At 39.1% G+C, this 26,249-nt stretch overlaps 1 protein-coding gene across 1 annotated transcript in view; it reads right to left on the bottom strand.

Annotated features, from left to right (window-relative positions):
- Positions 1-26,249, bottom strand: part of SLC13A1 (solute carrier family 13 member 1) — a 101,348-nt gene that overhangs the window by 15,539 nt on the left and 59,560 nt on the right. Inside the window, exons 7-10 of the mRNA XM_004707863.2 lie at positions 21,378-21,529; positions 8,457-8,576; positions 4,800-4,898; positions 3,554-3,655 (exon numbers count right to left, since the gene is read on the bottom strand). Coding sequence (XP_004707920.1) covers positions 3,554-3,655; positions 4,800-4,898; positions 8,457-8,576; positions 21,378-21,529 — 473 coding nt within the window. The remainder of the gene's footprint in view (positions 1-3,553; positions 3,656-4,799; positions 4,899-8,456; positions 8,577-21,377; positions 21,530-26,249) is intronic.

Here is a 26,249-nt window from a genome sequence, read left to right as displayed (position 1 = left end):
CAAACTGCTGAACCACTCTTGATCTGACAAATTGGCTGATGCCTTGTGTAAAGACCTCACAAAATAAAAAGCTTTGCTGCATCTAAAGAGGCAAACAGTTTGGAAAACAGGGTGATCCTTCAAAACATATCATCATATTGCATTGCTTGACTTGTGTGGATGCAAAGAACCTGGCCTCAGTCTTTTTATCTTTATAAAACATGTTGGCAATGTCTCTAAGACCAGAAGGTTCTGATTCCGGAAGGGAGAAATTCCTTCATTCCAAGTGGGCAGAGTACAATTTTGGTTTCTGCCTAAAAATACATGAGTTTTTGCTGGGGGTGTGAGGCAGGAAGCCCAAACCAAAAATCTGTTGGATTTAGGAATCAGAATACTTCACACGAACACAGATTTGGAACACAAATTTCAAAACCAGATTATTTATGTTACGATGTAGGATGGCTCTTATTTTAGAAATGTATGGCACAGTCTTCCCCCTCGCTTGACATGACTCAGCTATGACTTCTGCTATATATGATACTGAGAGGAAAAATTAACTCTGACCCAGCTCCTAACATTGGATTTTAAAAATCAATCATATTACCTACCCAGTACTTCTTTATCTCTAAAATGCAGGCTGGGCTGAATCTGTAGTGAACTAGTACAAAAAGGTACACATGGAGAGAAAAAGACTGAGCAAATAGTCCTCAGCAGAAATCAAAAGATCAGGTTGCCAAAAATCACTGAATAATATCATATTACGAAGAATTACTGAATGGGAAATGCTTTGTATAATAAGTGTCATACTTTTTGAAGCAGGTGGATTGATAGAATTTTTAAAAAATCATTTTATTGGGTGCTCGTACAACGCTTATCACAAACCATACATATATCCATTGTGTCAAGCACATTTGTACATTTGTTGCCATCATCATTCTCAAAACACTTGCTTTCTACTTGAACCCTTGGTATCAGCTCCTCATTTTCCCCTTCCCTCCCCATCCCCTATCCCTCATGAACCCTTGATAATTTATAAATTATTATTATTTTATATCTTACACTGTCCGATGTCTCCCTTCACCCACTTTTCTGTTGTCCATCCCCCAGAGAGGAGGTTATATGTAGATCCTTGTAATTGGTTCCTCCTTTCTACCCCACCTTCGCTCCACCCTCCCGGTATCGCCACTCTCACAGCTGGTCCTGAGGGTTTCATCTGTCCTGGATTCCCTGTGTTTCCAATTCCTATCTGTACCAGTGTACATCCTCTGGTCTCAAATGATTTGTAAGGTTGAAATTGGATCACGATAGTAGGGGGGAGGAAGCATTTAAGAACTAGAGGAAATTTGTATGTTTTATCATTGCTACACTGCACCCTGACTGGCTTGGCTCTTCCCCCACAACCCTTCTGTAAGGGGATGTCCAGTTGCCAACAGATGGGCTTTGGGTCCCCACTCTGCACTCCCCCTCACTCACAATGATATGATTTTTTTTCCTTGATGCCTGATAGCTGATCTCTTTGACATCTCGTGATCACACAGGCTGATATGCTTCTTCCATGTGGGCTTTGTTGCTTCTGAGCTAGATGGCTGCTTGTCTACCTTTAAGCCTTTAAGACCCCAGACGCTATAGCCTTTGATAGCCAGGCACCATCAGCTTTCTTCACCACATTTGCCCATGCACCCATCTGTCCTCAGATGGCTTGATAGAATATAGAAATGACCTTTTGAGGATTTTGTTAGACTACCAGCTAGGTGGCAACACCTTTCAATGCTGAGGCAGGAGGCTAAAAATATTCAAAATCAGCATCAGACATATGGTGCTATTTTTTCCATAGCCAGCATTCAAGGATGGAAATAGAAGGTGGTACCACTCATTATTATCCCTAGCAAAATTTATGCTTCCTATCTCAGGAATCTTAAGCTCAGCTGGTCCAGAAGTTCTTAGTTTCAAAGGAGACGTATAATCATTTCATTAAGTATGAAGCTAAGACTTTAGGCTTCTCATGTCTTTAAAGTCACTTTTGGCTTCTTATGTCACTAAAGCATTGTTTCTCAATCTTCCTAATACCGTGATCCTTTAATAGAGTTCCTCATGTTGTGGTGACCCCCCCAACCATAAAATTATTTTCATTGCTACTTCATAACTGTAATTTTGCTGCTGTTATGAATCAGGTGACCCCTGTGAAAGGGTCATTTGACCCCCAAAGGGGTCATGACCCACAGGTTGAGAGAAACTGCTCTAAAGCAATGAACAAAGAAGGAAGTTACTGGATTAGTTGGTGTGATTGATCCTGATTACCAAGAAGAAATTAGACTGCTTTAACACAAAGATGATAGGGCAAAGTATGTCTGAATACAGGAAATTTTCAGGATATCGCTTAATACTTTTATGCCCTATGATCAGTGGAAAGCTGCAACCCAATTCATGAAGGACTATGAATAACTTAGACCCTGTAGGAATGAAGATTTGGGTCACCCCACCAGGAAAGTACCAGAGTCAGCTTAGAACTTGAGTCAAACATTTTGTTTAAGAACTATATTGTACCAAATGACCAAGCTCTCCTAGGGGACCATGGTCCTAAGCATTCTAAGCAAACCAGCCCCTTGTGATGTTAGGTTATGTCTAGGAAGTGTCTGAAATTGTGCCTCCTATGGGCTTTAATTTATATATGGATATATGGGACACACATAAACATGTATGTACATGTGACTAGACATACACCTATTTATGCACCTATATACACACATTTTCATATGGATCTTCTTATATATCTACATCTTACATACTTCCTATACATATTTTAGTCATTATTATCATTGCAAAATTCTCTATAGGTGAGGCCTTCACAAAGTTCATGGGGAAAATTCCATTAGCTTTTCCTTTCATTTTTCCACAAACCTTCTCGAGGCCCCCTTTATTATTGTTTGGGAAAATTGCCCCTTAATCTTGTGTCCTTCTTTCTGTCATCATTTCCTTTGGTCAAGTTGTGCTGACTGTGCCCTTCAGTGGCTGTTGCCTTTCCAATTACCAATCTGACACAGGCCCGCTCTCTGGAACGTGGTTTCCCCCTCCACCCCTATTCCGGGGTAACCACCCAGAAACGCTACTTTATGTATACATGCCTAGTCTTGTCTTTTTAGAATAGGGAGATCATATCATATTTGTCCTTTTATTATTGGGCCCTTTTTCTCAACATGATAATGTTTTCCAAATTCACCCACATTATAAAATACATGGAGAACTCATCACTATTCATGATAGCTGCATAGTATTCCATTGTGGGCACATACTGCCACAATTTTTTCATCCATTCACATAGTGATCCACACTTTGGTTTCTTCCATCTTTTGCTAATGTGTGTGATATTGTGATGTACATGCGTGTGAATCTAAGTCCCTGATATTTAGTCACAGCACAGTGTAACTATGGCCATTCTGTTTGTGGATATATATATATATGAATTGAAATTTCTTTTCAAGATAATGGAAGACATGTTTCATAAAATATCTCAGATCCACTTGGGAAGCAGCTAACAGCAAGGACAGGGCAGACAAACAGAACACGTAGCACTTACTCTGAGAAAAGCACAGACCAACCAGGAGCAAACCCAGGATCTCGGCTAAACCACAGCACAGCCATGAGAACAAACAGGACCAGGGTCACAATTTCTTGATACCTGTGGAAAAATTCCAGTATATTCATTTCTTATTTTCTTAGGATATTTGTAAAGCCTGCCCAAGCTACAAAAAAAAAAATGATTTTTTTCCCCAAGCTATGTTATTTAAATTTTTTTACAAAATAACCTCATCACCTTCAAAATACTCTCCATTGCACTTAGTACATTTGTCAAACCTGTGATTCCGTTCTTGGAAAGCGTTTTCAAACTCGTTTGTCTGGATGGCTGACAGCACCTCCCTCATTTTTTTCCTTCACATCTTCTACTTCATCAAATCGCTTTCTGACATGCCCCTCTTCATTTGCAGAAACATAAAGAAGTCACATGGAGTGAGTTCAGGTGAGTATGGTGCGTGGGGCATGCTGTTGGTTTGTTGGGTTTGTTTTTATTTTGCCAAAAACTGGCACACTGGGATGGTTGCGTGAGGAGGTGCATTGCTGCAGTGGCAAAACCAGTCCCGTCTGCCACAAATCAGGCCTTTTTTTGTCTCACGTTGTTACACAATCTTTTCAGAACCTCTAATTCAGTGGTTCTCAATCTGTGAGTCACAAACACTTTGGGGGCCGAACGACCATTTTACAAGGGTCCCCTGATTCATGACAGCATCAGAATTATCGTTATGAAGTAGCAACGAAAATAATGTTATGGTTGGGGAGTCACCACAATATGAAGAACTATATTAAAGGGTCATGGCATTAGGAAGGCTGAGAACCACTGCTCTAAATAGAAAACTTGATTAACAGTATTACCTGGTGGAATGAACTCCAAATGCACTATCCCCCTCACATAAAACAAACAAACAAACAAACAAAACAAACGGGCATCGGTTTTATTTGGGTGCCCCTCGTATTTCGAGGAATCATGAGTAGATCTCTGACTACTGTAAAACGGAGAATTCAATAGTTGGAGACTAGCAGTGCTTCTAGAAAAGGCCTTATTCTACTGGGGTCCCTCAGCATCGTGTCCGTCTTCGTGTTAGACAGCAGCAGGTAGTTTGTCATGTCAAATTGTGTTAACAAAAGTTAGCACATTTGGGGTGCCTATAAGTGTGATCAAAGCAATATGAATAATTATGTGCTAATTTGCATTTAAGCCATCCCTTGGAGTATAAGCACATCGGTGTAGGTGCATGTCTGTGTCTTACCTTAATGGCCCCAGTTTTTTGTATTCCTGGTAAATCACTTCGGCACATGCTTTTTCTTTGGCTGTTCTGGTCTTGCCACATTTTAACATCTCCTTCACACTAAGAGAGAATAATCAAGCCTGTTAAGCAAAGTCCTCTTTTAGCACGACTTTTCTTCATGGACGATGTTTCTGTGCAAGTTTCATAAAACACAAATCTCTCGGAGAACAATAGCAATCTATACTTTCCGCTTCTATGGCTACCGCCTTGGAATGTGCTTCTTCCTTGCTCTGTTTGCTCACTGTTCAAGGCTCTATGTTTGCTCCCTATTTTCTATAACACCACACACGAATCTCTTCATTGTCCATATCCTTTTGTCCCACTGGAATTTTTTTTCATGGACCGTTCACCTCAGATTTCATACTTTATTATACACTGGGTTGATGGTCACTTGTCACCTGTGTTTCGGTGTTATCCCACCAGTTGGTAAATTACATGAGGAAAGCAGCAGTGTTACAGAGGTTTCTTCGGCCCGCTATCTACAGCACCAGCAGATGGGTGAATAGTTTGTTGCCTGGTTGATTCATTAGTATCTTTGGCACTGATGGGTGGCAGATCTCTCACTCCCCACACAACACACTACACTATAGTTACACACTAGGGCAGGAGGTCACACACACTGATCATGAACAAAGTCCGGACTAGGCCAATTCTCAGAAGCAAAACTGACACTATTACATTTTTTCCTTAGGTTCCTCAACCCCACATATCCTACTTGAACTTACCAGATAATTTTTCAGGTTATTTCCAACAATAACTATCAGTATTTGCTTTTTATTTTACCTGAATTTCCACCTATAGGCCAAGGTCTTCAAAACATTTTGGTGTCTGTGAGATATTACTCTATCTAGATTAATAAATACCGTAAGTGAATCTTCCAGGGGAAGAAATAATTGGGAAAGTTTCTATGGAGTAACTTATGGAATGTCTATGTATAGCTCAATTTCAATATATGTTATATTCTGGTATCAAATTGATTCTTCTATAAAACTGCTCTTAAAAATACATGGATAGTTTGAGAGCGTGGTCAAAGGGTAGCTCTCATGCAAAGATGTATTATATGTATTTTTTGCCCTGTAATTCTGCTATTCAAACTTGTTTTGTAGGTTGTACTCTCCTTAAACTATTCATTTTGCACACTGCATGAGCCACTCACACACACATCAGTCATTGAAAAGAATTAGATGACTGCTTTTGCGTTTCCCATTTCTTCTCTTGGGATGATTATTTATGAATCCAGAGCCGTACTTCACTCACACTTCAAAATATTGAAGACCTTGGATTTGATGGCAGAAAAAGAGAAATGAGGCAAGATTCCCTTTCTATAATCTCAATTAAAAGGACTACTGCTGATCTGGAAATTTACCAACGTCACAACAGAAATACCAATAGTATCAGAACCTGTAACTAACAGAGCATCGTTCACAAAAGTGGTAAGACTCTCCTTGCAATCTCTTTTCTCCCCTGCTCAACTGCAGATGTACCTTGTCACTCTGCTTGGGGACAATAAACAGTTAAGTCAAAACCAAATTGGCTTTGCTGCAAATGAAGGTTAATGCCTTCACAAAGGAGCTGATGAAGCATATGACAATACATCAACCTCCTCATTTAAATAAACTCGGTGGCACTGATAGATGAGCTTCTCTTCCCAAGTATGCTGGGGTCATTTATAAGGGGTGAGTTAACTGTGCTAACAGCCAACTCACTAATCAGAATGTAAGAGTGCCTGCCAAGGGAGGGGCTGCTTATTTCTGCTGGTCAATTTGAATGCTCTGGAGGTGAACACCCTGGCCGACTGAAAGACCACTGAAAAAATTAGCTGAAGCATGAGGGTGTGCCGTGTCTAACTAATAGTGAACAGCCAGGGAACTGTTTAAATATGCCATTGATCATGATTTATGGGCTTGGCCTAATGTATGCACTTCATGGGATTTTTTTTTCACTAATAGAGATCATATTTGAATACATGGGTCCTTTATCTTCATAATTTCTCCTTCTTAAGTGGTTGCATGCATAGTGCATAAGGCCATCCTACACAGCACTCAAGAGGAGCCAGCAGGGGACTTGGGACAGGATACTTTCTCCCTGGACTGGGGTTTCCTCTCTCCTTGCATCCCCTGTGCAATCAAATAGGCCCCTGAATGTTTGGATTCCCAGGGAAGGACACTTAGTATGCAGCTGGCCTCGCCCTACTGATGCCCACCTGCTGAAGTCAGGGGCACTCCACACATTGGCTTCAGCAGGAGGACTGCCACATGCTGGTCCCACAATCTGGACAATGTTTTTTTAAGCATCACCACCATCTATCTCCCCACTACTAGCAGAATTGAATGCAGTCTCGAGAAAAAAAATCAGAAGAGACATTGAGCAGGCAGAATGTCAACCCTTCTATACCCAGGCTTAGGAAATGTGGCCACAGGTCCTGGAACCAACTAACCACACAAAATGTTTCATTTTTCAAAGGATGTGCTAATAGCTGACTGCAGTCTCACTGATTGTTTGAATCGGAACTCCTTGCAATGGTGGAAATAACAATCTTGTCAAAATGAACTTGAATTGTCCACTTTGCTTTGTTGTCAGAGAAACAAAAAGCCTCAAGGTTTGACACAGAGCTGTTCTTTGTTTTTGGAAGACTGCCATTTGAACTAAAAAATGGATTGCTAAGACTTAGGTTTTGCTGATGAGGCCAGTGTGATTTTAAATGCTGACTCTCACCTAATCCTGGATCTCTTCGGTGCTCAAGAACCACCAGCCAATGTCATATTTTGGAATTCTCCTTAAGTTCTGTATGTTGGACATTACATTTGCATCATTATTTGTCATTAATCAGAACGACACCTTGGAAGTGACCTTGATTAGGTTGACAAAGCCTGATTAGGTTTTGTCACTTCACAAATGTAGACGTTGAGACAGAGATTGGGCCAGACCTTGCACTAGATCATATACCTGGTCTTTGGGAGCCACAACTTGAACCCTGGTCTCCCAATTCTTAACCCCTCCTCTTTTCACAGAGAGCTCTCTCTAATCTGTATTTGTTTTTGTTTTATCAACTCAACCTATCAGATTTGGTGCTGGCACCAAGCAGGAAGTCCTGCATGCTATCACTGAAAGTAATTCAGTCAATTGAGAAAAAGCTCTGTGTTAACTTGAATGGAAAGGCAAAACTTTCAAAATTGTCACTTGAACAAATGGGCCTGGATCTTCATTATAACCTGTTTCTCATGTTCATATTACCTATTTCTTTAGCATTCATAGGAGCACCATATGTACCACAGTGAGATTCTAGCTTATCCTTAATACATATCCTTTGTGGTGTGTGTTGGTTTTGTAGGTGAGAGTAATGCATAATTACGGTGTGCCTAGTAGGATCCCCGCATAAGGTGTTGAGAGATTGACACCTAAAATTCCAAACCAGTGGCCATCTAGTCTCTTCCAACTCCTGCAGACTCCATGTGTGTCAGCACAGTAGAACTGTGTTCTGAGTGTTTTCAGTGGCTGATTTCTTAGTAGTAGGTTTCCAGGCCTTTCCTACTAGGTTTCTTTGGGTAGCCTCCAACCTCCAACGTTTCCATTAGCAGCTAAGCGAATTGGTCAGGTGAACATATAACATTTCCTTACTTGAGTCCCAAGAAGAGCCACTGAAGCCATATCCAGGACAAGAGGAGAATGATGAGAGCAGCTGGGAAGGAAAGCATAAACCAGGACCCAAAGTTGATGCAGCGGCAGTCAGGATAGCGCCTGGGGGAAACACAGACAAGCATTCATGGAAGGAGTGACAATGGCAAGCCGTTGCAATGGTACGAGAGGCTGCTGGGTGATGTCCTTCCTGTGCTGCCAGTCTTGGAGGGCTTTGTGAGATGTGCTCATCCCTTAGCGTCACACTGTCGGTCGTGTCTTGACTCGGTAACGGCATGTTTCTTGCTGCATTCCACAAAGACAAAAGAGGCCATATTTTGACTTTGGTTCACTTTATTCACTCTACGTGGAACTGCTTGGTAAAAAGAAAACAAAACAAACAAATAGCCTAGCATTACACCTGAGCTTCACTAAAAGTACAAGAAATGGATGTGCATGAAGGTGTGTGTTTTGCTATTATTACCTGAAACTGCAGTAAAGGGGTGAGGTAAAGTGTCAAGATGATTTAGAAACAGATGAAAATGAACTTAACTGGATGAAGGACCCTTCCCATTTCATACTGGAAGCTGGCATCCCGGCACCTATGCAGCGCTAATCCAGCCCCATATTGTCTGCCATGACTATTGTCCCCTCTGCTCCTTCCTATCATAACAATTGCAACCATCTGTGCAAAACTATGCTGCCCCGTTCCTCTTAGAACTGGACAATTGATTGAGATTTAGTCAGCAGAGATAAGGGTGGAGTAATAAAAACAATATAATCATATGGCCAACATGAATTCTCCTATCTTCCTCTTAATTACTTTCAGCTTTTTGTCTTACTATATTAACAAAACAAAAATGGAAGAACGTCATCCCAGGGACAAGGGAACAACAAGTGATCCAAAATCAATGGCAAAGGAAGGTGTAGGAGACCTGGTAGGACTTAATCAAGGGCAATGTAACCAAAAGGAATTACCGAAACCCAAATGAAGGCTGAGCATGATAGTGGGACAAGAGGGAAGTAAAAGGAAATAGAGGAAAGAACTAAGAGGCAAAGAGCATTTAAAGAGGTCTAAATACAGGAATGTACATATGTAAATATATTTATATGACAATAGGGAAATAGGTCTATGTGCATATATTCATAGGTTTAGTATTAAGGTAGCAGGTGGACATTGGGCCTCTACTCAAATACTCCCTTAATGCAAGAACACTTTGTTCTATTAAACTGGTATTCCAGGATGCTCACCTTCCCGACAGCTCACTGAAGACAAAGCAGGTGCATAAGCAAATGAAGAGATAAGCTAATCAGGGTGCAGTATAGCAACGATGAAACATACAAATTTCCTCTAGTTCTTTAATGCTTCCTCCCCCACTATCATAACCCCAATTCTACCTTACAAAGCCGGCTAGACCAGAGCATGTACATGGGTACAGGAAAGAGCTGGAAACACAGGGAATCCAGGACAGATAAACCCCTCAGGACCAATAATGAGAGTAGCAATACCAGGAGGGGAAGAGGAAGTTGGGGTTTGGGGGACAGGGAATCAACCACAATGATCTACATATAACTACCTCCCAGGGGGATGGACAACAGAAAAGTAGATAAAGGGAGACATTGGTCAGTGCAAGATATGAAAAATAATAATAATTTATAAATTATCAAGGGCGCATGAGGGAGGGAGTGAGGACGGGGGAGGGAGGAAAAATTGAGGAGATGATATGAAGGGCTCAAGTAGAAAGAAAATGTTTTGAAAATGGTGATGGCAACATATGTACAAATGTGCTTGACACAATGAATGGATGTATGGATTGTGATAAGAACCGAATGAGCCTCCGACAAAATGATTTTTGATAGAGGTGGTAGCATTCCAATGCTTGCTTAAATCTCACTTTGCGTTTTGTGACTTCAAATTGAGCACATAGATAAGTGGAACATTTCATGCTGGATACATGCATTGACAGAAGTTAGATATACTGATTTGAGAGTAACCCTTATTCTACTTTAGGATGGTTTCTAAGTGATGACTATGTATTGAATTATGTACCCGAAATATATTTTGAAGTCCTAAGTCCTGCCTTGGTGAACGTGACCTTCTTGGGAGAAATAAGGCCTATCTTTGAAGTTATTACAAGTTAAGGCATACAAAAGTACTGTGGGTCTTAGTCCTAATTCTTTGTGAATGGTGTCTTGTAAAAGTGAGGGAATATATAGAGGAAGAGGGAAAGAAGGAAGGAGAAAGAGGGGAGAGGGGTGAGGGGAGGAGAGAGAGAGATGCCGCATGAAGAAGCAGCAAGAGAACACCCAGGCTTATCCAGCCTCAAAGGCAGAGCACGGACATAGAGAAGTTCCTCCCACACAGTCTTCAGGAGGACTCAACCTGGTAAATGCCTGGATTTGGATTTCTAATATCCAGCATGTTAAAAAACTTAATTTCCATTCTTTAAAATCACCCATTTGGGAGTGTTCTGTTGTGGCACCATTAGGAAACAAAGACTGTGGGTAAAACAAAAGACTTTTTATTTTTTTTAAGAAAATAATAATAGGTTTTCAAAACTCTAAATATCCAAAGTTTTCTACAAATTTGTTGGGACTTATACAAATGTTCTGATCTTCCTGAGACCTCCAGTGCTCATTAACAACTGGAGAATAATTTTTAGCTCCTTTGAAGAGATTCAAAGCTTAGCATACATACTGATGTAATTAGAAAGTGACAATAGATAGATAAATAAGAAATGCTAGGAAATAAATAGCATTGGATGAGTGGAAAAGTGCTGTATCTTGTCCAAGAGCCTCTACTGTGGGGCTTGCTGCACTTTTAAATAAAATATTGTCATGAGTTGGGAAAGAACAAGGAAAAAGTCTTAAGCATCGTTCTCCTCAATTAGGTAGCCTCAGCACACCAGGGGATCTGTTATTCGGCTCACCCTAAAGACATGTAGAAATGCTGCTCATATTGCCCCCCAATCCACTTTCATTTCCTACCATCTGTGGCTCCTACCTTGACATCAGGCTCGCAGTTCTCTCTGCCCGCTGGAGAGAAGCCGGTAAGCTTTGTTTGGCTCAAGAGTGACTCTTCAGATTTTTTTTTGTTTTTGCCTAGAGGGACAGTTCCTTTAGAAAACTAAAAATTTGCAAAAGCTAGACTATGGTATTTATTTCTCTTTCCTTCAGAAGTATTACAGAATGGTAACTCAATGGAGGGTGAAGTAGCATGGGTCACAGTCAGACGACTAAGGCTGATCACATGGAATAAATCACGGCAATAATGCCATATTCTCAGGGAGTAGTTCTACTTCTACGTTCCCTTTTCCTGCGTGGTATAAATGGCTAACACACCCCAAGGCTGGTCCCAATGATCAGCACACCCAAAGTTCCAATCTACCCATAAGCACCTCAAAGAAAAATTTGGTGGCCTGCTTCCAAAAACGCAATGGAGCACAGTTCTACTTTGACAAAGATGAGGTCACCATGAGTCAGAGTCCCCTCAAAGGCAATTGGAACATAATGTACAAATGAAATGACTGCAAATGTCTGTTTAAAGCAAAGGCAGAGTTCATCCATCATGGACTGTGGGGGGGTGGCACATTTAGCGCTAGTGAATACCATATAGACTCAAGTATAAGCCGACCCGAATATCAGCCAAGGCACTTAATTTTACACATAAAAACTGCATTAAAAATGTGCTGAAAAAACTCGGCTTATACATTGGTATATACAGTACTTTTCTTTCCCCAACAATATGCCTTGGCTTTCAATCATGTCCTGAAACTTCTAGATGTTGGGGGTTAGTGGTGAATGAGGTGGACATGGTCCAGCTGCCGATGAAGTTTACATTGAAAAATAAATGGATGGATCAGCATACAAAAATAGTTTTAAATGTAGTGAAATTTTACTATGGGGAGGGATACATTTTGCACTGTGGTCAGGGCAGGTGATATTTCAGATGACAGCTCAATGGCAAGAAGGAACCAATCGTGTGCAACACTGGAGCACAGCATCCTAGCTGGAGGGAAGAGTAAGTACAAAGGCCTCCAGGAACAAGTGAATCTGGCAGGCTGACGAATCAGACAGAAGGAGAGTGTGGCTATGGATAGTGAGCTAAGGCTACAATGATATGAAATAAACATGGAGGAAGTAGGCAAGGGGGATGGTGCCAGATCCTATATAATCTTGTAGTAATGATACTAATCTAATAGTAATTCTATTGTAATGAAATAAGAAGTAATTAAAACCTAAGAAGTAAGTAAATGGAATGATGAAATGTATGTTGCACATGGAACACGTGGGCTGCTTGGGAGATTGTCCGAATTGAAGTAAGAGGAGTGGAAGCCGAGGTGGGATAGGCAGAGCTGTACAAGATCCCACAGGATTCTCGCACCTTGCAGCACCTCTCTCTTCCACTTTGGCTCGAACCTATAAACATGATTGCACAGCCTCCAGGGACAGGCAGAAGTTAAGGAATTTTTCAAAGCAATAAGAATTTCTATACTTTGGCTTTTTGTTAGTCAATCAAAAGATATGTCATTCTGTGTGGGCCTGACATAATTGGGCAAATCCTGAAAAGAGAGTTTAGCTGCCGTGAATGAGAGGAGTCAGGTAGCAAATACCCAAGAGCCCTTGTAAGGAGATTAATTGAATCGTGCCTCTCAAAACATGTATGTGTCGAAACCCTAATTCCTATACTTATAAATATGATCCTGTTTGGAAAAGGGGATTGTTTTGTTGCTCATCAAGTCATGTCAGTGAAAGATGAGCCCTAAACCCAATCACCTCTGAGTTCCGAGAAGACCAGAATGCAGGTAAATCCACAAGACTAAGAATGCCAAGTACTGGGGGATCTACTGGAGGCCGAAATAAACCAAAAAGCACCTCTCCCTGTAACCACACCCTGAATTTGGATTTCTAGTTTATGAAAAAGATACAGTTCTCCTCTTTTAAGTCACACACATCTGGATAGAAGAGGTTTCATATTTCTGTCTTAGCAGTCTACCAAACAGCAGACGGTACATTTGTAACTCGGTCATATAACCAACAGGAACGGAATTCATGCCATCATCGGATGATCTTGGACAATCATCGGATGATCTTGGAAAAAGATCCCGAGCCTCTGTAATGATGACAATCCTAGCTAAGACCTTGATTTCTGCCTGGGGAAACACTTGGCTAATCTATGCCTACGCCTCAAACAAAAGAAGTAACAATGTAATAAATGACTATTCTTTTAAGTGGCTCACTTAATGGCCATTTATTATGTAGCATTTGAAGACTACCATCTTGGGGGGCGGGGCTTATGAGAAGGCAAAGGTAATTTTGAAGGAGAGTATCCAGAAGAGTCTCTGAGTTTAGGTTTGGCGGCAGTGAGGATGAAAAGGACGAATCAGACTCCCGCTATATTTGGGATTTAACGTGGAAGATGAAGGAAAGGGGCCATTCATTGAAGTGGTAGAATCTCCAGGAAGGCAGTGGTTGACAGGAGGGTAAAAATGTCACTGTGGGTGAGTGAAGTTGAGATGTCACTTGGGTTTCCCTATGGCCATGTTGGGCAGGTGATTAGAAAAATTAGTATGGAGTTCAGTAGAGTGTTATGCTAGATTAGAAAACTGGTGGTTTTCCAAAAGGGCATGGTATTCTAGACCATATAAATGGATGTGAGGACTTTAGGGAGTAAATTAAAGTTTAGAATTGAAGAGGAACTAGGAATGCACCCTGGGGCATACCACGTTTGAGAGGTCAAGCTGAGGTGTAGGAATGAAACGATAAGCTAAGCAGATTTAACTTGGACAAAAATCCTATGTGTGAGGAAGGCAATGCATTTTCATTTTATATGATCGGGAACTGAGTCTCGGGAGGTGAAGTTGATGATCAAGGTCACAGATCATGCAGTCAGCAGGATTCAGTCTCCAGCAGTGTCTAAAATGCGATCTCTTGTCACTAAAGTGTTCTCAACACCAGCACCCAGGTAAACCAGGAAATGCCATATGCATTGCAGAATATCCAGTACAAACTCCAGTACAAAGTTGATTTTTCAAATATTTTAGAGCAATATAAAATGATTCCACTACAACATGGTCATGATTTGACAAAGTATATGCATGCGTGCGCCTCTGTTGTATCACTTAGGAAGACAATGTCATTATCTCAGTTCTTTCATCCAATTATAGTACAATGAGTAACTGAAATATGAATGACATATACAAATATGCATTCAAAAGAATTATACAGTCACAAAAATGTACAGTCTTATAACAGATTTTGGCTACTAGAGTTGTAAAAGCTAGTCCCCACACTAAATTTTGACCTTTTAAAATTATTTTTGAGTAAAAGTCACATTCCAATTTTGTGTTTATGTAGTTTCAAGCTTTTCTTGAATTCCAGGGCTATCCATTAAAATTAGTAACTATTTTCAAAGATTACAAAATATACTATGAATTGTCAGAAGAATGAGCACATCTGGCGTGGATGAAGTATAGCTAGAATATTCCTATCAGGAGGAACCAGAACGTGAAGAACGACATCATGCTTGGCATACTAGAGGGCCAGTAAAAATGAGGAAGACCCTCAGAGAGAGGGATTAAAACAGGGGTGCAACCAACAGGCTCAAACATAGAAATAACTGTGGGAACGGAACAGACAAAGCATCATTTTGTTCTATTGTCTGCTGTATCAATGGAAGACACAGCCTATTTGACAGCACTGAACAACAGAGGAGCCAGGTGTGGGTTTCCAAGTCACGGCAGAAGTAGAAGCAGCAGCCACAAACATTGCATTTTTAAAAACAACTTACTAAATCCTGGCTCCTCTGCAAAGCGCCTCTTGTGTCTTAAGCCATTGAATCTTCTCAGTAATCTGATACATTTTAGCACCGTCCTCATTTTACAGATGAGAAAACTGCTGCTCATAGAAGCTAAGTTTATCAATTTCAGGCTTGAAATCTGAACAGACACTGAGTCTAAACTCTTTCCTGTATATATTTCTTCTATAGTATTTATCAGAGAGATGATTTCTAAGATGTATATTTGCATAGATGAGTGCAAGGAAAACAACTTGGTATCCCTTGAAGCAGATTATTGTTAGGTAACTGGCTTACATCCTCCTACTATTATTAGCTGAGAAGAAAGAGCCGGGAGCTGTGTACCTCTAAACACAGCTCTCTTACCATTCTATGGTTTGTGCCTGTATAGTTATTATTGACCACATAATTAGTAGCAGCGACAGCGCTAATCATTGATCATATAACTTCCTTCCCAGACTGCTTTGAACACCCTCATATTTACAAGTGACACCCATAAATGGAATAGCATACTTTAATAATTAACAAGCTAATAGATTTTACTTGTGATCGTTTTATTTCTTAGTCCAAGAGATTTCATTTTTTTGTGCTTAAACAATAGCTGTGGTATTTGTCAGCTGATAGTGATACATCAAGAATATTCTATTATGAAAGTGATGGTGGCCTCTAATAATATGTCTTTTAATAGCTATTTTTATAGCAAAGTATTTAATTATCTAAATAATTCACTGGAATAATTAGCACTTCATTTATGTCTTGATATAGTTGAACTAAATCAATGCTTATTGATCACTACCTAAGCTCCTTATTGGCTAAAAAATCATGACAAAAGATTCCGTTTTCAAGCTCCCACTCATTCAGGAGTGCTAGCTGGGCATGCATGTGTGTGAATAAGTCACATCTGTAGAAATGTGAGCATAGAGTTATAGAAGGAAAAGGAAACAGCAGTTAAGGAGTGACTGAATGAGTTTCAAATAGTACAGAGCTTACAGAAGAAAAGAAAATGGCTAAGAGTGGGGTGGAACTTTAACAATGAAAAGAAATTGAATTCAAAAGTAATGTTTATTAATAATATCATTAAGACCATATCAGATGGGCAGATAATAGAACATTGGTCAAGCAAGATTTACCAAGTAGAGGAGACAAAAATATATCCTAATGAATTGAAGATTGCATGCAGAAGTGATGGAACAAAACATATATTTCCAGAATAGCCTGCTCAGAGGACCATTCAAGGCTAAGGGAAAATTATAGGAGTACAGAGGGGAATTTTCAGAATTTAGGTGTTACAAATATCAGATTCTAAGATTAAGACTATAAGAAATATTTCGGACTTTATATGTCTGAGTTAGATGGTTGGCTCAGTTTTTAAATTCTTATTCTGAATCTTTTTTTTTTTAATTTCCAGGTTAGCAAGTTTATTTTAGAAAAGCAAACAAATAAAATTATACTTTCATAACCAAATTGTTACTGTTGAGGAAACAGCCATTATTAACACATTATGAATAAGAAAACACCATTTAAGCCAGGTTACGTAATCTTGAGTTTTTCCTCTAAATTTCATTTCATTATTTGAATTTTATTATAAGTAGAATTTAGTGTATTAAAATTTGAAGTCTATTTTAATAGAAAAGCAACTATATCCTAGAAGTCTCCTTGTGTGTAAAATTAATGTTCCTCGAATAATTAACTCTTCAAGGCCTATGATGCTAGAAACTTATTATTTTTTCTTAATTTGTTGAAAGACCTCATGTGGGTGTTTAATGCGAATTTACACTTGATTACAGTTTTTGAACAAAACAATTTAATATTTAGCAATACAAATAATCATTTGGGGGTTATGATTTAATTTTACAAAACCTCAACATGTCTTAAATTGCATTTTCTGCATCAGTGAATTTCTTGCCTATTTGAGACTGGTTATGCAATAAGTCCTGTTCTGGGCTCGAATTATCTCCCTTTGTATTTATGGATTTTTAAAAATTAAATACTTGTATTGGGGGCTCTTACATCTCTTATCACAATCCACACATTCACCCAGTGTCTTATTCTGAAATTTAATGTTGTAAATGATACATCAGTTTATGAGATTAACAGCAAGGGACAGGTTCAATCTGACTAGCCACATACCCAACTTTGCAATTGTTTTAAAGACAATCAATTAGGTGAACATGTTCATGTTTTATAAAATGAAAATACAACAATGGGTGTGGATACCCATGTCGTTTTTGTTACTCCAGCAAATTTTCTTCACAGAACTTTTTCAAAATAGAGCCCTAACAAATGGTCACACCCCAGTGAGGTATTGAGGCTGCAGTGGAAAGAATTATGGGGCTCTGCGTACCTGTCTTCATGATCAGCGTTAAGGTTAGTGAGTAACTGCTGGTTTAAGAACATATTACACACACCTAAACTTAATGGCAGAAAACCTAATGAGTTGTGGGATGATTATCAAGAATAACACATGAAGACAGCAAAAGATCATTGAAAAGAAAGAAAAGGCCAATATGGATGTCAGAAGACACTGAAGCTTGCTCTTGAACATAAAGCAGCTCACTTGGAAGGGAGAAAGGATGAAGTCACAGAGCTGACCAGAAAAGCTCCTAGCGTGACTCAAGGAGACAAAGTCTTACAATACAATGCCCTATGACTCGGACTTAGAAAACCAGAAGGGAAGAATGTGCTCAGCAGTTTTGAAGCTAAAAAAAATGGAAGAAAATATTCAAGCCTTGAATTGCGAAATTGAAAGATTCTATGTTGAACAAAATATTCTGTCCAATATGAAACAGGAAGCATCAAAAGAAGATAGAAGGAATACACAGACTCACTGTACCCAAAAGAATTGGTTGATGTTCACATATTTCAGGAGATAGTCTAAGATCAAGACCCAATAGTCGTCTAAAGTGAACTGAAGGTACTGTGTGAAGGAAGGCGCCACGAATCGATAGACCGTTACTTGACTGATTTCAACAAAGGGATGCCGCCCTTCAGGCGCTTGCTTGTGTCTGCCAAGAAATTTGGAAGACGAGGACCTGGACAACCAGTTGGAAGAGATCCAAATACATGCCCACACTAAAGAAAGGTAATGCATTAGAATATAGAAATTTTTGAACAAATGTGATTAAAATTCCATACAAATTTTGCTGAAGATATGAGGGATATATTTTTTTTTAATCCTGGGAAAATAGAAATGATAGATAATGGGAAATATCGATGAACTTTTTTAAGCCCCTCCATAATTGAAAATATTGTTTCAGCAGTACATCAACAGGGGCTTGCCAGAAATTCAAGCTGGATTCTTAAGAGAACTTGAACAAGGGATATTATTAGTGATATCAGATGATCTTGGTTGGAAGCAGAGAATACTAGAAGGATTTCTACTGCTGTTTCATTGACTGTGCAAAGACATTTGAATGTGTGGATCTGAATACGTTACTCATAACATGGCAGACAATGGGAATTCATTGTACTCATATGGTTTCTGTACATAGACTTACTGCAGTCACTCATGCAGAACAAGGGATTCTGTCATTCCAAAACCTGATGGGTATGTGTCAGGTTGCATCCTTTCATCAATATATTCAATCTGAGAGTAAATAACCCAAGAATCTGTGAGTTTTTCATTGTTTTAATATATTTATGTTTTATTTAGAAAACTGGATGGAATCTAATTCCTAACAGATCTTATTTTTCACATATTCAAATAGAATTCAAAACAATAGCTTGAAACATGTCAGCTCTCAACGGGTGTTTGTTGATCAACTAAATGTATAAATGAAGATCTCCTCATATTTCCACTGGATACAGAGACTGTTTGAATTATCCTTGGGTAAAAAGGAGAACAAAAGAATATATACAAGTATGTATACGCATATGATCAATGTATATGTAGATACATACATATGTATAATCTCAGAGTTTTCTTTTCTGTAGTTCATTTGCAGTTGCAATCTGGCATCTTTCACCATGCCCCAGTGGTAGAAGGATATTGATTTGCGGGTTTCATACCTCCTTTGGAGCTGGGAGAGACCCTAAAAGGACAACCTGCAAATTGATCATTGTTGTCACTCAAAAATAAAATAGCAATGTCAAAAGAAAAAGTGGCATTCTTGTAGCAGATTTGGGAATAAAGGGCGATTATGTTAGAACTCCAACCATCTGGACAAAAATATAAATCAATCAATGAATTAGTCTCTGTTTATCTATGTAATTTTAAGCAACTGAATGAAACCCTTTCAAATGAAATGGAATGTGTTCGGCTCCATTATTGTCTCAAGATGTATTTTTTAAGATAAAAATCTAAGGAAATACTAAATATCGAGGTTAATAGATTTACACAGTGGACATCTAAAGAAACACTTATTAAAAATCTAGGTTATTTAGCAATATCAAATACATTTTTACGTGAGATTTTTCCCCCTTCTATTCCACTAAAAGTTTTCCACTAAAAGGCGAATCTTCTTTGAATGGGTTTCCAGTTTGCATATATTTCTAATGTCAAAGAAACATTTTGTAAAACAAAATGTAAAAGAAAAATGCATCAATAAATTTCAAAATACATTTTAAGCATTTCCTGAATTAAAGGGGCCTTCCCCTTTCAGTAGAAAATAGATGATTAGATAATTAGAGAAAATGGTTACCAAACCATTTTTCTCAAAGTGCTGCAATGCTCCCGACCTGGCATTACGTGTGGATTAAGGCTTGTGCAGGAAAGAAAAAGACCAATAGGGATTACTCAAACTGCAACCAGAGATTACATGGAGTTGGTGGAAAACAATAGTGCTCAAAATCCAACAAAGATAAAATAATAAGCATTCTATATAAATGTCAGAAACAGAGATTTACAGAAAAGGGCTAAGATATGAACTCTTGTGCCCTGGAGAATTCATGGGGAAAAAATAGAAGACTAAGTTTCAGAAAGGATCAAAATGCATTTCTTGTCTTGAGTTAAGGGATTTCAGAAATTCCTAATTTATAGACTAGATGTTTCCCGGAGTTTCTAAGTGGGTTGTTGGGTGTAAAAAGGGGCAGGTATACACACACACACACACACACACACACATACATATATCTATATATCTACATATATAGATATAGATAGATAGATAGATATTCACAGAAATAATGAGCACATGGGAGCATGGGCAGTACTGTTCTCAAACTCATATATCAGTGTTCCACTGCAAACACAAGTTCCCATTTTCTCTGGAACAGAAACAAGTGTTCTATGAGTCTTGGAGTTCTTAAAGAAGCTATCCATGCACAGAATTTTGCAAATCATTTCATAAAGTTCACAGACTCTGAATCTGCTTCCTAAATGTAGCTTTCTTCTTTCTGTTTTATGAATGCTGTGTGAAAAAGACATGTGCTCTTCCAGTCCTTCCTCACCATGTCTGTCTTCTTGGAAGTCTGACACTTGTCTGTCCTAATAGCACGTCACACTCCAGAGGAGGGGAGAAGCCTACGTCCTCCCATCAAGATTTATAGTGCTACCTGAGACTGGTTTTACTCTGTCCTATAGGATTGCTATCAGCAGGAATTGATTCTATGGCGGTAGGCGGATTAGAACTTGAAACTAGACTTTGACTCTAAATTTGTAAAAGTGCACACTATCAAACTATTGCTTCAGTAGTTCCTACGGCATGTCAACCACTTTAACATAATTACTCCGTTTAATTTTCGCACTCTACGAACTGTGACTGTTTCACAAATTGAAAAATTGAGTCGTTTTGAATTTCATCTCCAAACCTTCTGTAATCTTTATCTAGGTTCATCATTCTTCAAAATTCAAATGCCACCCCAAAAATATTACATATTGGGCCCCATGTTAATTATCCATTTCACTTTAGCTAACCACCATTTATAATATTAGTTGCACTGAACAATATCTTTCCTGTTTGCGTTAGTGGCTTGTCATCAATTACCTCTCTAAACTGGCTCATACGTTACTATGTCCTATATTTCTTAGAAGAGAAAGTCCCTTGACCTGTAGATGTCCTAACAGGAAGCCGAGAAGTGTTAAATCAACATGGCCTCTCTATCCTTGGATTCTCTGTAGCAGATAAAAGTAATCACTGTAAGTGGTGTGCTATATGGTTGCTAAATCAACAACCCAAAACTTTACTTACGTATTGAAATGCTCGGCGAAGATCAAGTTGGTGGAGGTGCCAGTGATCGTGGTCAGACCACCGATAGTAGAAGAATACGCAATGCACAAGCACATAAGTTTGCACATCATGTGGTTTTTCCTTGTTCTATATTTGGTTGTTGTAATTGAGGTCTGTGACATAAGAAATTGGACAATTAGAACAGTTCCATTCCGGTCATAGCAAGCCTTAAGAGCACGCATCTTTCCATCATTTCACTTTAGAAAATCTCACATATATTCAATTGATTTAATGTTCAATGATATATCCGATAATCTCCAGGCCAGATCTCTTTCTGGATCCATATATCCAATGGCCTGTTTGACACAAATTGAATAAATCTTAAATAAAACTTCAACTCAAAATGTTGCAAACCAAATTCATATTTCCTTTTCCCAACTTCTTGAGGATCATCTTTATATACGAATTCATTCACCTTTGCCACAAGAACAAACATTTACAGAGGTTAGTATATAGTAAACTTCTTCTAAATTAAAATCATATTGAAAAGTTAAAGTCACTCGATTCTTGAAGCACAAGTATTACCTTCATTTGCTAGATGAAAACAGAACGCCCTGAGTGGTTTGTGAATTCCCCAAGATCATGGAGCAGCTTTGAACTTTCAAACCATGAAATCTTACTGAAGAGCTTATATTTCTAGCTACTATTACGTGACGCTTGTTTCCTTTGAAATTGGCCTTTTCCTCCTTCCCCAAATCCTGTCAACTTTCCTTAATTAATTACGACCGAGTGCTCTTCAGATGTCTCCATCACCACTGCAGACATTCGAGCATGTCGCCTGTATCTCTGGGTTACGGTAATAGTCGTCTTACAGGTCTTGTATCAATTCTTCTCTCTTCTAGACATATTCTGCACACTGGAAGTCTTTTATTAAAAATGCATTTCATTTAGAAATGAACAAACCAAACAGAGGTTCTGTTCCATACCCATAAGCAAATCGTTTGTGACATTGGCACCAAGAGATCTTTTTGAAAAAGGATGACAAGAAATAGATTATTACTTACTAAACACAATCATGGCTCTAGGAATGGCATTTAGCATGGTAGAGATCAGCTACATGGATGGGACTTTATCTTTTACTTTCTAAAGGCCAGCCCAAAGAAGTATCTACTCTTCACACAGAATCATTTACAAATGTCTCCTTTGCCTTATGTTTTCTACATAGAAATAATTTTATTTTGCATATGCATCATTCATTTCTGTTAATAACGTCACAAAATGGTATATAAATAAAATTATTTTGAAACATACTTAAAAAGCTCTTTCAAATGGGTTTAGTTCATGAAATATACTTTGTAAAGTTTACGGAAAATACTTTTAAGTACAAGTCAGAATATATAGGTTGGACATGATGACATGAATGATACAAGTGGAAACTGACAATTATGAGATATATAGTTTCTCATGGATACACTCAAATTTTTTAACATACAAATGAAAAAGAAGTTTCATAAAAAATATACCTGCAAAAACATCCATGCATATGAATGTAAGCAATGATTGGAATGCATTTTCAGATATAAACAAATATATATATATATAAATTGTAACACATTTACCATGATTTAACTATCATAGGTTCTGCAGATCATTTTTCTCTATGTCTTTAGGAACTTTAAAATGTATACTAATCTTACTGCACATAGATTCATGTTTATGAAATTATCACACATGATTCATGGAAGCATTAAAATTAATGCTTTAATAAAAGATCCTACAGAAGAATTCTGATCCAAAGGGAGAAGTGTAGAATTGAATTTCAAATTCTCTCAGAATCCAGACTTCCTGGAGCAATGGAAGCTGCATGAACTACTGCCCCGAGGTAATTTTAAACCTTAAACAAAAACACCCCCTAAAGTCGCCTCGAAACCAAACCATAGTTTAACTTAAGTCGTAAAGAATGTCTGTTTGAGCACTGAGCTGTTGAAAATCTGTCTGTCCAGGATCAAAATGGGAACGTCAACTCCAATGATTAGGTAAGTACCGTGTTAGTCTGGGAAGACCAGAGAAACACATTCATGAATGTTCATATGTGTATAAGAAGGAGCTTTATATACAAGAGCAATTAAATATTGAGAAACATCCCAGCCCAGTCCTGATCAAGTCCATAAGTCCCATATTAGCCCATATGTCCAATACCAATCTATAAAGTCTTTTTCAGACTCACGAAACACATACAATGACGCCAAATGCAGGAAGTTCACAGGCCAATGGGTGGGAAGTCTTGTGGATCCAGGGTGCTGCAAGCATCTCAGCGCTGACAGTGACAGGGGTCTCCACGTGACTTCTCCAGGTACAGAGGTCTGGCTCCATTGGCCCCTCTCCACATGTCTTCTCCACAGGGATGTCTTGCAGGGAGTGAGCCGCAGAGAGAGTGTGTCTCCTGGCTCCAAGGAGGAAATCCAGGAGTTCCCACAACCCTCAGGAGAATGCCATGCCCACACAAAGGCCTTATTGGCTATGACCTGATTGACAGGCTAGCCTTCACCCCTGCACCTGAAATTGACACCAGACTATGTAACTACCACAGATACCTTAGAGGGGGCAGTGAGTTAATGTTAAGGCAACAACTCAGAGAAAAAGGATGAGCCGGTTATGCAACTCAGAGAATGTAATCAATTGTACATGAGGAAATGGCACGGTAAAGTGACGTGTTTCTGCTGTGTATAATACCAATAACAACTAAAATAAAATAAGTTCCAAAATTCAGAGTAAGTTTATATCCTACAGTGGGTGGTAACATGAATGCATCTGATTATGTAAGCGAAGGTGTGCTGGAGGCGAGATGGGCGATGCACTATTTGAGAATCCAGCTCGTAAAGACGAAGCCTACCAAGTAATTTCTGTTGTTATTTTTGTAGGAATCTTATCAATTTCAGGTTCTTTCGTGCAATACCCAGGAATTTTCATGACGTCATCACCCTGGTCTACTTCTATCATGTCAGCTCCTGAAGCAGTCTCACAAGTGGCACGCTGCTCTACTCGCCTCCACAGCCAGAGTCTGCTCATGCAGCTTTCTCTGCCAAGAACTCGGTTCCTCCCTTTACCTGTCTATCTGCTACTCATCCTTCGAAACAGCTCAAACATGACATCCTTTTGCAAACCTTATCTGTTGAGTATTTTATATCCGACAATGCACTGAAGCATGGACTGCTGGGTTGAACTTGTGGAAGGGATGAGTCTGACATGAAGGATAAATATTGAGGACCAGAGGGACCGTCCTAGCAGACACAGAGCAAAAGCATACAGCGAAAGCTGTCTTCAGAAAGCCGGGGAAGAACTGCTGCTACAAGAGACCAGGGGAGTTCCAGTAGTTTAGACTTCTGCCCAGAGAGCAATGATAACCTGAGGTGAAGAAGCTTGACCCAAAGCACGGGAGGAACTTAAATCGTTTGGGCAGAAAATAAGAACAAAAGCACATGCTTTAGCACGTATCACGACTACACTTCTTCATAAAGAGAAGAAAAATGTCTTGTGTGCATTCTGCGTGTGTGTGCTGTCTTCTAAGAGTTTGGGAGACAAAAATAGTTCCCAAGAAAACAAATGGAGGAAGAGCAAAGGGTCTAAACTGGAAGTCTTAGGGAATCAGGATCCAGAGAAAATTCCAGGTGGTACATACACAAAGGTCACGGTGATGTATATGCTATGGCATGAGAAAATGCTGTTCCATGGAGAGACAGGAAATGAACCATCCAGAAGTATGTGATTTTCAAATAAAAGCATGCACATATAGTTCTAGAAGTAGGGCAGAAATGAAATCTTTCAACATACTAACACATGGCTATCATGAGACTATCAGAGGAACTTTTGAAAAAAGTCCCTGGGAATGTTCTGTTACCTTTTATTGCCATGTCTCCACCCACTTTCTGAAACCCCCACATGGGTGTTTGTGCTTCCTTTTTGATCTATTTTAAAGACTCAATGTTAATGACAAGGCAATATAAAAGAGTTATAGACTGTGACAGCAGAGTGATAATTACAGGTCATTTGGTTCAAAGTCAGGTTATTCATAAGAGGAAAATGAATCTCAAACACAATATAACTTTATCTGAGTTCCCTCTCAGTGGGTTTTCCCAGTACTAGCTTGCCTGTCAGCAGATAGGTTACTTAAGGGATTTTTAAAACTATGTCTGAGATGACATATCATTGCATTTCCTATTGCCTTAACCCAAATCCAAAAGAATGGGCTTGGTATGGAATCCTAAGTCTGTCAGACATGAATTATTCCAACTTAGTCTAAGACTTCATGTGTATGATTCCATTTCCACATTATCCAAATAAATGAAAACATTCTGACGAGGCCATTGCCAAATGCAGAAACTTTTGACAGAATCACCCTGCTGACATTCCAGAACCAAAATCCTGTAAGCCCAGATATAACTCACTACTGCCACCTCGCGGCAGTGATGTCAGATTTCAGGGGCAAGTAAATTTCTCATTTTGGGTGCTAAGCAGGTAGTCCCCAAAGGAATGTGTGTACAAGAGGGTCCATTGGGGTTGGTGTGGTATCAAAACTTCAGGGTTTCTATTTATACATAAATAGCTATGCAACTCTCACTGAAAAAAATCTAGCTACTTCAGATATTTATTTGCATACATATTAATAATAATATTATTACAGTATCCGATGACTGAGACTATCCCTTACCTTCTCATTTGTCAGCAGTATCTCTAAATTTCTACTGTTAAGTGATACAGCTTTCTTTCAGAGCTTCCTCCACCAAACAAGGCACACTTCCTATCGCTCTATCATTCTCCGATTATTTCAGGAGCAGTTCGCTTTAGAGCTTGATTCACAGCTGAACAATATAGCACTCTGTAACTACGTTTTCT

This window comes from Echinops telfairi, unplaced genomic scaffold, assembly GCF_000313985.2.
Source record: "Echinops telfairi isolate 266 unplaced genomic scaffold, ASM31398v2 ScPeMD7_23;HRSCAF=83, whole genome shotgun sequence".
Classification (NCBI taxonomy): Eukaryota; Metazoa; Chordata; class Mammalia; order Afrosoricida; family Tenrecidae; genus Echinops; species Echinops telfairi.
Note: the sequence above shows the minus strand (reverse complement) of the source record. Positions and strands in the feature narration are given on the sequence as shown.